Source organism: Hypanus sabinus, chromosome 4 (assembly GCF_030144855.1).
Source record: "Hypanus sabinus isolate sHypSab1 chromosome 4, sHypSab1.hap1, whole genome shotgun sequence".
Lineage (NCBI taxonomy): Eukaryota > Metazoa > Chordata > Chondrichthyes > Myliobatiformes > Dasyatidae > Hypanus > Hypanus sabinus.
The window spans coordinates 142025522-142042114 of NC_082709.1; the positions used below are offsets into that span (position 1 = coordinate 142025522).

The window sequence follows — 16593 nt, forward strand, 5'->3', positions numbered from 1 at the left end:
TTAGAGATACCCAATCCCTTCTGTGTTCAGTGTGTGTGTGTGTGTGTGTGTGTGTGTGTGTGTGTGTGTATGGGGGGGGGGGGGGGGCAGGGAAGAGAGGGAGAGAGAGAGAGAGAGAGAGTCTTTGTGATGCCTTGCTCTGTGGACCTAAGAATTTGTTACTTGGCTTTACAGTGAAATTTATTCAAAAGAAATGGGATCATTATAACTTGTGTCATGGTTCCAATTTACAAATAAATCACAATTCTAACAACACTGATATTAGTTTATTTACAAATGGACTCTTCACATTTCTATGTAGAATATGAATCTATATGAAGACATTCACATAATTAATTGTTTCTAACAGCTTAGAGGGTAATTTGTATTTTAAATATTAGCCCGTGCCTGTTAACGTTAATGTACCACAGTAAGTATTTGAAAGGAATTTTTCAAAATCTTAGCCAGTGGATTACAATCTGTTACTTGGGAGATTATTGACATCATATAAGAAACTGACGATGAGGCAAGTTGTGACAGCACGTAATAACATCTGAATTCACGCTGACAATAAAACAAACATTAATGCTACATCGGTGCCAGGCACGAACCAGCTCCAGCAAGAGAAAGGCTGCCTACTTTGGCTTGATTCAGTGATATTGTAGAATCCCCACCTTCAACATCCTCTAGGTCATCCTTGACCAGAAACCAATCTGTTCTGGTCACTAAATCCTATGGCTACTGGATCAAATATTCAGTAGCAACAAACCTGCTTTAACTACCCAAAGATATGCTTGGAATGTCAAGAATGTGAGTGAAAATTCTGCCCTTGCTCGGATGAACGTGACGATCATCCATCGCATCTGACAATGATGGGGAACGTCAGTACGAGAATTTTTAAAGTGGAAAAGCTGTTGCAAAGGGGCAGTTCCACTCTCTCGACGTCAGAAGTCTGGGTCCAGTGGTACGAACAAAGGTTTCAAACTGGGGTCTTCCTTGGTTGCATCAGATGACTGTGACTTCTTCTGTGCCATGTCACGCCCTTTGCTCTCTGCAGAGCATTACAATACTGCCCTCCTGGCCACTGCATCTCATCCGTCTTGTCCACCGGGCATGATAGGTCTAGTATGACGCTATCTCACCTGGTGTAGCCCATTCATAGAAGCAATGTACCAGAGTATGGCCACAGTTGCATGCAAACAGCTACTTGGAGCCACAGGTGGGAGCTGAGTGTCTGGTGGGGACCAGAGGTAGATGTGCTGCCCCAGAATGGACTCGACAAGTCCCCTCACCAAAGGTGCTACCCGTCTCTAGATACTCCATACACCCCTGGATGAATACAGTCCCAAAAGTTCCCCAGAAGCTCAGATATCATCCAGACATTCACTCACTTCATCTCCAGCACATCGTGTACTATCATACAATTTACCACAGCTAATCTCCAGCCCTTCTTTGTGAAGACCTCTTAGACATACAGCATAAAAGATGGGTTACGGGCACCACCAGCTTCAAGCTCCACCGTCACATCCAAGGTGTTTGCACTGTCTCTTTGAACCTCATCTTGGAACTCCCTACCCCACCTCAGAAGCGAAGATTGGGGCTCACCACCTTTTCAGGGTAGTCAGGTGTTGGCAATAAATATGCCATCAAAGCCCATAGCCCTTATCTGAATAAACAAAGAATGTGTCAGAAAGTAGAATGCTGTACATTGGTTCCAGTACAGCATTTTGCAGAGATTTTGCATTGGTAGTTACTGGGCTGCTTGTCTATTCAGTTGGGGCAAGTGAGGATCTTGTTAGATGCATGCTACATTTCTGCAAGCTCATAAATAAATTATTATTGTGGAACAAGTGTAATTATTGTGTGAAATACATTGAGGTATTTTGGCTCGCTAAGACACTACAGAACAAGTATTTTGACATAATTGCTCATTTTGATTACCTTCTCTCTCTACAAAACAATAGCATTGCATTGGTTTCAGTTCACTATTTGTACTTAATAACCAACCACCAGAAACTTCAGTGAGCATAAATTTATTGTTTCTATTCTCCAATGATCCATTGGCTATACTTTACTTTTCTGTGGATCCCATAATAGAAAATGGCAGAAACAGAAATAGTAGAATGCCTCTGGCTTGTAATGGACCCAAAAGTACAGAGAAAGATATTTTAAGCTCTCCATAAAACCACATTACTCATTAATGTTTAGATGTCAAAGTACTGATTAATTGGTAATTACATTACCATTATCTAGAATGATGCTTCACAACTGGGTGATTGTAACTCACATGCACAATAAACAAAGGCCTGCTTGTCGAGATAATGTCCTCTGCTGAGAGTAATCTATATTGTGCATTAGTGTCTCTTGTGTTGCATGCTAGACATTATTAAACAACATCAGTCATTGGTGTTAGATTTTATATGCTTTAGAGCATTTCTATTGAACAAGCCTCTTGCAAAGAATGCAATCCATCCCTTATTCTTCCCACAGATCTAACTGCAAGTCTGTTGTCCTACAGACACTTCTAACATGTTGCCTAATTTAATATCTGAGTTGCTTTGATAAATACATTGAGGTTGATATGTATTATTTGAAGTTCAAAGGCAATTTGATACATATTTCATTGTTTCTTTCTCTTATATTTGTTAAGGTGTCGTTGGTATATTAAGGCAAAAATGAAATCTGATGAAAAGAGGAGAACACATTTTCAAAATGGTCACAGTAAGTTGAATCTAGCTAAGCATTGGGACAAAACACATTTTCTGATTCATTTTAACATTCAAATCTATTTAAAATCCCTTTCTTCCATGTGATTATACAGGATGCAACACAAGACTGTCCAAACCTAACAGCTCACACCATGCTCCATTCAGTCCACTGTCCAACAATTTACATACATGAACATATTGGTTCTATTGTCTAGGGCATCGCAGACCCATAGTTAACTAACAAGGGATAACAAGGCATCAACAATGACTAGACCACAGTCCTGCCAGCAAACCTCTGAGGACTTAACCCTCAGAGTCCCCAATTCCTGTCTATGTGAAGCTTTGCAACAACATTTTTGAAAGTCAACAACACTTAAAGACATTTATGTAAAGGCCCTTACATAATTAAGAACATTTTAAAATTTTAAACATAAATAAACTATATTATAAATTTTATAGGATATTAACACTATGTAGGATGTTAACAGAAACTGAATCTAATCTTTATTCTAATGTCCAGATTGAGAATTCAAAACAGTGAAGACTCACAACCCCATGACAGGCTGGGGTGGGAGTCACAGCACATTCTGGGAATCATGGAGTTTAACAACAGGGCTGGGTGACAGATACACCAGTAAATATTACTCTGCTTGGCCTGTATTTATGGTGGAACCAGTAAACAGAGGACATGCTTTTCTGTGACCAAGCAACTAACATTATTCTCAAAATAAATGATTGCAGATCTCCCAGTATCTCACATTATAATGTTGGTGAAGGTGGCCTTTCTTTAATATTTCCAGTAAAGCCACAAACTTGTCCTTATAGAATCTGAAACAAAGCCATCAAATGCTAAAGAAATGAAAGTGTCCCAGAGTTTATCATTGGGAGCCAGAGGAAGTATATTCTTCCTAAATTTGAAGTACCTACTTTCCTAATTTTGTGTTTAATTGCATTTTATAAAAGTGCTAAAGCTTCATTTAGGTACAAAACAGTAAATGACTAACATATTTCTTGATGTAAATGCACTGTTTGCCCCATCAAGTCTATGTCAACTCTTAGACCATTCCCATTAATCCCATTCTCCAATAACCTGTCCTGACCCACATATCCATCAAACCCTCCAGCTCAATTCTCATAGCAGCTATCTACACACATGACAATTCACAGTAGCCAAATGGGATATGGGAAGAAACCAGGGCACCTCGGAGAAAGCTCCTGGGTCACAAAGGGAACATGCAAACTCCTCTTCAATGCCACCACGCTGTATTACAGGCCCGTGTGAACCTATGTGTTTGTAATAGGGAAGGTATGGGGGATCTTAGACATATGCTTTCCAAAACCTTTCATGACCGGGATTTTCATCATGTCATGCATTTATTTATAGAAAATGATTGAGTAATAGTTACCATGATGATGATGACGATTTAGCATGAAGCATTTTCCCATTCACTTTTAAATGTCTCCACTCATTCCCTGTGTCTGGTGTAGTCCCTGAGAAAAATTGATATTAAAATCAAGACCAGAAGTACATTAGGCATAATTGCACTTAATGAAATTAAATTTGAAATGTGGTGGTGAATTGGTGGAAAACCAAATTTAGGGAAAAGTTATGTTGACATTCCTTATTGATCAGATAGATTGGTGATGAAAAGACAAGTGATAGTGAGTGTGCACATAGGGTTATTGTTTTTGCAGGAGCATTAACTACTAGGCTGATTGAATGGAACTGACTATTGGTGTACTGTAATTTCAGATGACTTCAGTAGATGTCAGTTGACTCCCTATTAGTTTATCAGCTAATGCAGGAACAGCCTTATAACTGTTACATCAGTATAATGGCTTAAGAAAGTTCAGTTCCAATTGCTGTTGATATGTTGTTCTTCACAAATAATTAACATGGAGCAATTGAAACTTCACTCTATGTAATCAAGGCTGTGCGTGGATTAATATGTCATTGAAACAAATCTTTGCACTGGGAACATAATTCCCTGAATTTACATGGTATGTTCACAGAATTTGGTGCTAATGATTCAGTTCTTCAAATTAATTTCCTGAGTGGATGAACTGGAAACAGAGAAAGTCAACTGTAATTAAAAATATTTCAGCCTCTCAATGCTAGAGATTTCAGGAGGGTTCTGAATCAAATAGGAATCTGATAGAGATATCTCTGCCGCTTGCAATATATGTGTTCTATAGTTTTCAGAGAGGATATTGTCAAATTCTAGCAGGATATAATTTCTCTCAGTATTGATTAACATACTGGTAACGGACCAGTCCTGAAACAAATCACAAAATATGGTTCATTAAACTGAAAATTAAAATATTTTGTGTATAACAGAAGTTACCATTGATAGAAATAAAAACAGGGAGAAAGAATACTAATGATATATTAATAGGTTTAATGCAGAAGAGAGGTACTTGATCAGACCTGAAACATTCTGTTTCTCAGCCCATAGATACTATCTGATCTGCAGTGTTTTGAGCATTTACTGTTTTTCTCAGATGTCCAAACATCTGCAAGTTTATTTTTTTATATAGTTGTCTTTTGAAAAATCCATATTCATCTGAATGAATCCAGATTTATTCTTCAAAATTGGCAACAATTCCATATTTGAACAAATACCACTTTTGGCAGAAGCATTTTGGCAATTCTTTTATTTTAGGTTGAAATCAGAAATTCCTGGAGATGTTCAGCAAGTTGGAGAGCACAGTGCAGGGAGTCATAAGCCCGACAAAAAACCAGCCGACCTGCCTCTCTCCATGGGTCCAACCTGAAGTTAGCATAAAGTTTGCATTATTTCATTCTAGCTTTGCCTGCATAAACACTGAGATGCACCATTGAATAGGATCAGGTTAAACCATTGGAAAATATTGAACTTTAATATTAAGGAAAAGCCCTTTCTCATGCTTATACAGATGACATGCAAAAAAAACATTAGATCAAATAAAATAGACCTAAACCTTAGCATCCTCTTTTCTTTATCAGACCCAAGAAATTTTGACTCAATCTTAGACTGTTCACAGAAAGAGTATCAATGATAGAATCACTTTATTAATGTCATATAGAATAAGTAATGTTCTAAAGAATACCAGAACCTCCAAAAGTTTTGAAGCTATTAATGAATTATTTGCTACTCTAAATTATATTTTCATAAATTCATACTGTAATTACAGAGTAGGTGTTACAGTTTTGTTTTCTGTTTCTTAGAAGTCTGATGTATTATTGCAATGTGATAAGAAGAAGGCTTCTGAAGAATGGATTATTATTCTTTATTATTACTGACAGACATTATGTTCAGGCTTTCAGTTGGATAATTCTATAAACAGTTCAATGAGGTTCTTGCTGCTGACAATGGCAAACAGCAATTTTGCCACTAGAAACATTATCTGCACCAAGAAAAATGCATTAACTGCTTTTTTGATTGTCTATCTCTTATTGATATTATACAGAGTTCTCAGGACTTTGACTTACTTTGAATAAGTTGAGTTATATCGAAAGGAGTTTTTTTTATTTTGGCTGAATGGCAATTATTTTTTTCAATCTAAAAGAATGCTAGTACATTTAGGCAAACATGATGTTCTCAAATACTTAATTTAAAACCCTGTGTTGGAAACTATCTGATCCTGTGGATTTGATACTTTTTAAGTGCTATTATTTTCCCTACTAAAGTTAGATTTTTAATATTTATTTTGGTGAGTATTCATCCCGAATTCAGTGGTTCAGAACTTGCAGTCAGTGGCGAGCTGCTACAGTTGCTTCAAGAAAGATCAGAACTTACTTTATGAATTCCATTAGTACAACCTTCAGAAGGAAGCTGGCACCAACTATTTCAGTAAGGGCACCGGGTAGTGAGGGAAGTAGCAGAACTAATGCCATCTACAAAGCAGCTGAGAAAACCTTGGCACCTGGTAAGGCCCGGCATGGGAGGCTAGTCCAGAAAGTTCAGCCGCTTGGCATTCCAGATGAGATAGTAAACTGAATAATAATGATAGTAAACCTGAATAATGGTAATAGATGGTTGCATATCTGACCTGCGACTAGTGGTGTGCTGGTGGGATTGGTGCTGGATCCATTGTTGTTTGAAATCTATATTAATGATTTGGATGACAATGTGGTTAAATGGAACAGCAAATTTGCAGTGGACAGTGAAGAAGGCTATCTTCTTCACTCAGAGGTGGTGAGAGTGCGGAACGAGCTACCAGCAGAAGTAGTGGATGCAGGTTTGGTTGCAACATTTAAGAGAAGTTTGAATAAGTACATTGATGGTAGCATGGAAAACTACAGTCCAGGTGTGGGTCAATGGGACTAGGCAGAATAGCAACTCAGTGTGGATTAGGTGGGTCAAAGGCCTGTTTCAGTGCTATAGTACTCTATGTCTTTAAAGGCATGTAGCCTAAAAAAGTTTAACTACAAGATTTGAACAAGATTATTGTTCAGTTACTGCAAGTAATTAGTAGAGAGTTAATAAAATGTTATTGGTTATAAATGAAAGCTTTACTTCAGTTTTGAAGACCTGCTCCTTATTGAAGGACAAACAGCTCAGAGATGTTTACCTGAAATATTTGGGTTGTTTAGTGATGAAAGATTTGAAGGGCTAGACTTGCATTCACAGGAGTGTAGAAGAGCAAAAAAGGAATTGATAGAAGCATAAGATCCTGAGGAGACCTGACAGGATTGATACAGAGTCGATAATTCCTCTTATGGACATCTAGATATAAAGATCACTGTTTAAAAAATGGTCCCAATCCATAATAGATCAAACATTGATCCTCGACTGACCTGACCCTTATATCTGTCAACTTATTCAATCCCTAAAGATCCTGGTCTTTAATCCTTGATAGTCTGAACCCTCTGATCCCCAGTGGCCTCAGATCTCTGTATGTCCTGATCCCACATGGTCCTAACCCTCCTTGCTTCAATTCTCCCTATTCTCTGATAAGTGATATACACAACCACCGGTTCCCAAATATTACCCAGCATCCAATTCCCATTGGTCCTAATAATTCAATCATTAATGGTTCCCAATCCCTCTAACCCCCGATGGTTCCAATTCCCAATCATACCAGTCTTCAGATCCTCAACTGTCCTTGCTCAGGGATCCTTCAGTTATTGCCATCCAAGCATCCTCCTCCCCCCCCAAGGACCTGATTTACATCCACTTATATTACCAATTCCCCCACCACCAGGCTAGTTCACTGTCTGGCCACCCTGATTCCTTGTACCCATTCTTATCATTTTGTTTCCTTTGTTCCCTGAGTCTAAGGCAATCCAAAACCCACAGCAGCAGGCCGAGACTGAAAACTTACTGATGTAACGTATTTTCAGCACATTACAATTTATGGACAACCTACTTTCAATATTTAGCAATGTTACCTTTGTTGTGTCTCCCACCACATTTATCATAAGACCAAAGACTCAGCTGGACCAGCCACACAAATACCATAGATACAAGAACAGGTCAAACACTGGGTATTCAACTAACTTAATTTCTGACAGCCTAAAGCCTTCTCAGCATCACACTCAGGTTGCTAAATGTATTCCAACACTCAAACCTGTGATCTCAGCCAGCAAGGCAGGCAAAAGCAGCAGCATATATGAACACTCCACGCTACACATCTTCCTGCCTTTGAAATATATCATCAATGCTTCATAGGCACTGGCAGAATCCCAGAGCTCACTACCTGGGACACTGAGGGAGTACCCTTCACCAGAAGAACCACAGCATATCATGAAAGTGGCTTATCACCACCACGTAAGTACCTGTCAGTAACTTTGGGGCTTTTGCATTTTTGCAGAAATGCAGGTGTATGTTGTCCATTGTAGCGGGAGCTATTAACCATTCTCCAAAAATTCTGGGCCAGTGTTAGAAACTACTTACTAAACATGCAAGATGCTTCTGAGTATTTGCCCATAAGATCATCTTTACAAGGGTCCCATATTTCTTCTAATCATCCTCATTTTCCAAGCAAATGTCCAGAAATGTTTTTGTCAATTTTGATTTTGCATGCAGATTTTAGTACTCTTTAGTTACCTGCCATTTGTCACCATTTAGCACCTTTCAATTACATCCAGTCACAGTCATCTGTGCCAGGTTCAGTCTTCTTGTATGTATTTTTCCCTTGCTTTCATGTCGTCAATTACCTCATCACCCACGGCTACCCTCTATGCTAACACAGATTTTGTATCAACTTATGGGTAAAATCCAGTTCTAAATCACACTAAATTACTCTCGAAGGCTCTACCACTGATATTTTGTCATTGTATCATTAACACACATGCTGAATTCCTGCTCCATCAAAATCCTGAATTATTACAGTTGGCATTTCCTTTCAAAGTATGACGAACACAGAGCGCATTCTTAGGAGACCTCTTTGGGAAGTATTTGTTCCATACCAGCATTTATGCACCATCTCTGACAGGAAGTATGGAATTCCTGAACAAATGAGAAAGACACAAAGGTGCAGGCTAAGAGACCGCCGTGTCTTTTCTCCTCTGTTCCATTCGTGGGCTTCATCTAGAGATCAGAGTTTTTACTTGCTACAGTCTTCAAGTAGCTGTGTTAGGAAGTCTGCCAACTGAACCTAAGCCATTTTAGACCTAGTGCAGAAACAACAAACCCATTCTGTGAATGAGATGAAAGTCTGCTAGAAAGAGGACCAAGTATAATGTAATATACATTTTTTAATAAACCGAGTTTTTTTCTTTGTAATTAGTTTCTCAATAATTGAATAATAGATAGATTTATATTGTGAGCCTACGTTATGGAATTTCTACTATATTATCTCAACTTTGTGAGGGACCAGAGTTGAAAGAGGTTTGATACCAAGCGATAGTCTGAGCAGATTTCTCATCCAGTCTGTAAGCTGCATTATCTTGCAAGATCGCTTTTTTCATTAGAATTTAATGCAAAATAGGACATTTATCATTTGTGATGTTTTTAGTGCAACTTTGAAGAACAGAATTCTTGCTGTAAAATAATAGTTGGCTGCTTGAGTCTTTTTTTAATAATATAAATCCCGGCTAAGTGGAAGTTTCTCCTCTTTTTGTGGGATTCAGCTGATATGCCCTCTGAACAAGATAAATAGTCATGTCTGTCTCTGCTATTACTCCAGACAATCGATTGATATTTCAATAAACAACCTAGAGAACTCTCATGGAAATTATAAGGGGATATAGATCACTCAATGTTCTGAAAACATATAAAGGTTTAACACTAAAGTGCTGTGGTTGTTATTTCATATTCTTGACATGAATATATTATTCTCCATCATAGTAGCCAGAACTATGAACACAATAGAAGAATAATGTGAATAGAAGAAGCTGTCTTGCTCATTACTCCGCTGTACGTCATCCATTGCTTGTGTATTTATATTCACCAAACAGCTGTTTCCATGATAATTCAGAAGTTGCTGAGCCTTCATCTCCACATGGAGAAGCAAGAAGCTTTTCACAAATTCTCATTAAGTAGATGATTACACGACATAAATTTCGAGTAATTTCCAAGATATTTGTATGTGCTGATAAAATATTTAGTGAAAAGCCGATACATTGAGACTAAAATCAACCAGCACATCAAAGGAGGATTTCTTTGTCAGGCTGTGTTTACTTTATTCTCACCAATGTAAAATTGTGTTTTAATTCTTTACAGTCAGAGTCCCAGGGATAAGAACTTACATTGATCCTGATACTTACGAAGACCCATCTCAAGCAGTGCATGAATTTGCAAAAGAAATTGACCCCTCCAGAATTCGCATAGAGAGAGTGATTGGAGCAGGTAAAAAAACAGAAAATTATTTTTCCTGTTACGGATAATAGAACATTTTGGTCAGCCATGTTGTTCAGAAATATTAGCTTAATAAAACAGGGTCTAAATGAGAACTGGGAAATAAATTTAAACTATTAAAATGCTCATCAGAAGTGACTGCCTCTGCTGTATTGATGGATACATTAACAGATTTGCAATGTGGTTAGCATTTCCATTAGTATAGGAGAGAATTTCAGAGAAGCACCTCAACATACCTGACTATTATTTCACCGCATTTGATTGTCTTATTTTTGTTATTTGAGAAATTCTGATGAAGAACCATCCCTAAACAGCCTAATTAATAAGATATACCAAGCAATGAGAACATAAAACTTTATGAACATAACAAAACTTCTCTTTTACTTTAGATCAAGTACTTTGTCCAAGCCTGTCCTTCAATTTCTCCTCTGAATCCCAAGAACAATTCAGTGGTCTTCTTAGCTAACTGGTTTACAGAATTCCTTCATGTTGGAAAGAAAAGTCCCACTCCTTTGCTTATAATTTACATATCCTTAATTTGGCATGTTAATTCTTGATTCTACATTTCAGCAATGTAACTATTTTTCACTTCTCAATTTCCAGATACCCTCTTAAAGATCTTGGCTTCTCTATTTGGATTTGGATTAGACTTGAGTTTTGCTTATTATTTAAAAGTCAAGCTGCTATCTAATTGATCTACATAAATGTACATAACACCATTACATGGACTAGATAGTTTACATGTTTTTTACCCATTGCTCTAAAAAGGCAAAATGTGGCAAAATCCTCAATTCTTGCAGCACATCGGGAGACATACAGTGCATCCTACCTGTGGTAACTTATTTTGAAAAGCATTCAGTCTATACGCCATTGTCCCTCCCCTACAAGCCACAACAATGCTCTTTTATATAATTTCCCTTTAATATTCTTCCATCGCCTTGTGATAGTGGATCTGCACCCACAAAATCTCAAAAATAAATTTTATGTGTTATATATAAACAATTAAGTAAAATATTGTGTGAGCTCCGTGCTTCAATTCAATCAAAGCGTCTTTCAGTTGCTTAGAAATTGCTTGGGGTTTGCTGATTGATTTATAACATTATTGGATTGTATCAAGTCGCCTTAAGAAGATTCTCCACGAGATATATCACCAGCAAATATACTGCAGATAGCAGGAGATTTTGCTATCTGTCAATGATAAATAGATGGATAATTTCAAGATTTTAGAAAACCTATATTATTAATTCATTTTAATCCACTTTTATTTTCCCCAAACAATTCAATAATTTGTTCTTCAATTTAGTCACTTGCACTTCAACATTTTTTTGTCTTGCCAGTGTTTATCCACATATAATCTCTCCCAGCTACAATCCATGATTTTATGGTACAAGAATCTCTTTTTTTCTGTCAGTGCCATCCATTAATGGATACAATTTTAAGAAATAGTCTCCTAATTTGGCATTTTGATTCTTAATATTATTTTGTATGCGTCTAAAAGTATAAAACTTTCACGGCTGATTTTCACAACTCTTTGCCATCTGTAAATGTGTTGAGAAATCCACTCCTTTTGCTGTGTAGATATATAAAAATCCTAAGAGGTTCTCATTCACAAATGGATATTACCTTTTTTTCTGAGTGATCAATTGGGATGTACTGCAATAATCAATACAGAACATAATGCATTCTTCTGCAAAGGTCTGAGTAAAATATCTGTAACAGTCTGTTTCTGGAACTATTTTAATTATACAAAATCAGAATCAGATTTATTATCACTGCCTTATAGTGAAATGACTTAATTTGTGGTAGCAATACAATGCAAAGATATAAAATCACTATAAATTACAAATTAAATAAATAATTTGAAAAACTAAAGGAATGCTGAGGTAGTGTTCATTAGTTCGTAGGCCATTCAGAAATCAGATGGTGGAGGGAAAAAGCTGTTTCTGAATCAGTAAGTGTGGACCCTCAGGCCTCCTACCTGATATAGGAGAGAGAAGAGAGCATGGTAGGTGAGGGTCATTGCTGATGGATGCCACCTTCTTAATGCACTGTCTCTTAAAGATGTTCACTGTAATTGGGAATGTTGTGCCCATAATAGATTTGGCAAAGTCTGCAACCCCGTGCAGCGTTTTGGCTCCATAATATGCTGTGATTCAACCTGACAGAATGCTCTGCACCATATTTTCATATAAAATTACAGGAGTCTTTGGAAACACACAAATTTTCAGTTTGCAAAATACAAATTATACAAAATCACATCAAGACCAGAAAGCAAAAAACCAGAACCCCCGATATGTTTCACTGAAAAATAGGATTTCCAGCAGTGGGTATGAAAATGAACTGAGGTCTTCATACCTTGTCAATAGTAATCATAGTTACTGCATTTGAAGTTGCTATAATAATATTAATTACAAACATTTTTACAAAATAATTTAGTATCTGGAATAATGCCAAATAACAATATAGTTCACCAGCCAAACAAATTCATGTTAGCTATAGTCTCCAACGAGTAGAATCACAATGGATTTCTCCTGTAGCAAGAAGTCTAATAATTTATTCTGTGTAAAACCATTTAAGATAAATACTTACAATCTGATGCACTTTCCTTTAGACCTGCTTAAATAATGAATGGAAGCCTGACAATTTAGAGCCTTAAAAACTAGGAAAGGCATGTCCTGGAGTAGGACCCTGGCCAGTATCACTGTCTGCCCCCCCACACCCCCACCCCCACCCCCACACTTTGTCAGGCTGTGGAAGTCTGAAAGACTTGATCCAAAACCTCAGCAATAACCCAGTGGGATAGAGTGGGCTTAAAGGGAGAACAGGCCCAGGCCTCATGTGCTAAGATCCTGCCTCTAGAATGCTTCTGCAGCTGCTTTTGATTAAAAGATCTTTTGGCAATCTTTTTGAATGCTACTAGGAGTGATTTTAATTATTGAAATGTATTTAACTAATTCAATAAGGTTTTTAAAAAATTGACATTCAACCTCAAGCAAATAATTCAAAATGTTCCAGGTAAGTAAAATGAAGTAAATGAAGCACATACTTTGTTTTATTGATCAGGGAAACCACTTACTTCACTTCCCTCATTCTGTAGGTACAATGATGTCCTCCCTGACAAATGCTGAGGCTGCATTCACACCTGAACCCCTCGCTGGTCCCAATCTAATTTAGGGTTAATGTTTTTGTCCACCACACCCACCACATCAGTAAAATGGTGCCCACTGATCAAAGACTCACTGTTCATGCACTGGTCTCAGTAAGGGGTCGACAAGTTCAATGCATCACCTCTAACCTTCAGAACATTCCAGATTTCCATAGTGGCCTTTTATGAACTGAAATCCATGATTTTATGAGACCCTAGCAACAAATTCATAATTTTTCCTGTAAGCTCTGTGGCACCCTTATTTTCCAGTTTAGCTGCAGAAACTGGCGAGTGTGAGGTAGTGGTGGTGATGTGGGGGGGGGGTGGCGGGTGCTGCACAGTCATTTCGCAGGATTATGCTGACCTCCACTCTTCACTCTCTTCTTGCTTGCCCTGATGTTAATCTAATTCTTGAGATGAAGAGAAAGCAACATGTAGGAAAGAAGCAAGGCCCTTTGTACCACATACAGACCCAATGTAATGGTGTTGGCAGGGGTGCGGTAGAAAAGCTACAACTGGAATGTGTAATATTTAATATCAAAGTCCCTTAAAAGTACCAAATGTGCCATTCGAGGCTTTCCTTTTAAGCTTTGGGCCAACCTTTCTGTATTCTCTCTGAACACCCTCTACCATCTCCCTCTGATCAATGTTGAATCTTTTACCTTTTTTTAACATCTGCCACAGACCATTCCTTAACATTGGTCCCAGCAATGAACTATTCCTGCGAGACTGGCAATAGACCTGAGGAAAAAAGGATCATTGAACCCAGGGAACTCCAGTAAAATATGTTTTGTTGAGGTCCAGCCATTAAGACTCACTGGTCGTCTGACCCACTCCCTGATCCCTACCTCATTTAAGGCTGATACAAATCATGTCTGCAATCCCCACACCCACCATTCCATCAAAAACAATATAAATCAGTCTGCTTATTCGAAAACTAGTTGAGATTGGCTTTGAAAATAAGGCTAGACAGGTTAAGCTGCCTCCACTTCAAAACAGTGATTACCCAAACTAAATCCAGAATGTAAACTCTTTATTTATATTTGGGCTTAGTATTTAAAGCTGCTTCTCTGTGTGAAGATTTTCATGTCTGTTTGTTGACTGATTAAAACTGTCAAGTCAATGGAGCTGAGTTTGTTTCCCAACACATTGGATTCAGTAATGGTGGATTCCGCAGGCAGTTTAGCAATATGAAATGCCATTACTTCAAAAACAGTAGACATTTTGGGGGTTTGTCATGGCATTAGAAGAAAGTTGAGATTTATCAATGTAACAACAATCGTATTTTAACTCTAATGGGAATTAAATTATGCATTAAGGTCAGAAGGAAACACTTAATGTATTTTTAAGGACTGCGCGATGGGAAGAATTAATCTAGTTTGTGTGTTGCAAATAAGCAGGAATGCAGAATGATAGGGTTCCTGTCTGAGGGCATACTAAAGAGGTAGGTTGCTGCTTGCTAAACAATATCACTGTGGCACCTGTTCTATCCTCATGAATGGATGCAATTTTATGATCAAAGTGTATGTACTAGAGGCTACTTGCTGATCAGTAAATGAAAAATCCATTAGAACACAAGCTGTTACTAAAGGCTGGAGGCAGTCAGCTAAATTTGACTTTTATCTTGCTGAGCAGTGACGGTGAATTGCCCAGCCACAAACTAAATGACTAACTGATAGAATTGCCACACAAGTGGGTGATAACCAGCAAAGGAGCAAGTCTCATTTCTTGTGGCAGTGAGTGAAGTTCAGGAGGCCTCATTATTGTCAGAGGGTGAATAGAAGAACACAAGATGAGAGCAGGAGGGAGACCACCAGACTCCTTAAGTCACCCCCGACACTCAAAATAACCATGGCTAATATCTGTTGGCATCAACCCTCCCCATAACCGTCAATTCTATCTTACAAATGTTCTTCTATTCCCATTTAAAATATATCTAATAAACTAGCCTGCACTGCCTTCTGGTGCAGAGAATTTCAGAGATACACCACTCTCTGAGAAAAGAAAAGAAATTTCTACACACCTAAATTTTAAATGATCATCTTCTTCCATCCACTTTTAGGTAAAACAACCAAAATATGTATAGAATTCCAGGAATTGCCTCTGCAATACCCTGTATTACTGTGACAAATATACCCTGTTGTTGAACTCCAACTCCCTTGCAATAAAGGTCCAAATGCTGATTGCTTTCTTAACCTCTTGTTGGTCCTGTCTGCTAACATTTTGTGATTCATGCACAGTCTCTAAACTTCACTCATTTGTAGTCCCTGTCCAGTCAGATAAGAATCCACCTTTTAACTCCTCTTACTGAGGAGCATGACCTTACACTTCTCCGATCCATTTCCAGGGTTTTCCTCAGTCACTCTATCTATCTGTATGTTATTGCAGAATCACAAATCCTCATTGCAACCTGACCTCCTGCTTTTGTTGCAGCTGCACTCTTGGAAACCAGATATGTTGTTCCCTCCTCCAGATCATCAACATAAATGATGAGCAACTGTGGACCAAGGACTGACCCCAGAGCATTCTACTAATTACTGTACCCCCTTCAGCTCGGAAAGAACCCATTTATTCCAACACTTTGTTTCCTGTGTGACGGCCAGCTTTCATAACCATACACAAGTCTCTTATGTGACAACTTGACAAATAGCTTTTAGAAATCTAAATAGACTGTCTACATGACCCCCTATATCAACCTTCCCTCTACTAAGCAAATTTGTCAAGCATGATTTACCTTTCATAAAACCATGATGATTTGGTTTGCCTATATTCAGCTTTCCTACATCATTATTTATTTCCGCAGATTATCAACTCCAGAATCTTGTAGCCTGTAGTTCCCCTCCTTCTGTCTTCATCCCTTTATAATGAAGGGAGTCACATTAGCTGTTTTCCAATCTTGTTGTAACGTTCTGGAAATTTGCAAGTTTTGAAAATGTTTAACCAATGGCCCACTTTCTTTGCAGCAACTACATTTCGA

The 16593-nt window shown here is 37.9% G+C and overlaps 1 protein-coding gene across 1 annotated transcript in view; it reads left to right on the top strand.

Annotated features, from left to right (window-relative positions):
* The window catches only part of epha6 (eph receptor A6), a 670497-nt gene that overhangs the window by 600896 nt on the left and 53008 nt on the right, over positions 1-16593 (top strand). The window contains exons 9-10 of the mRNA XM_059968217.1: positions 2630-2700; positions 10337-10462. Coding sequence (XP_059824200.1) covers positions 2630-2700; positions 10337-10462 — 197 coding nt within the window. The remainder of the gene's footprint in view (positions 1-2629; positions 2701-10336; positions 10463-16593) is intronic.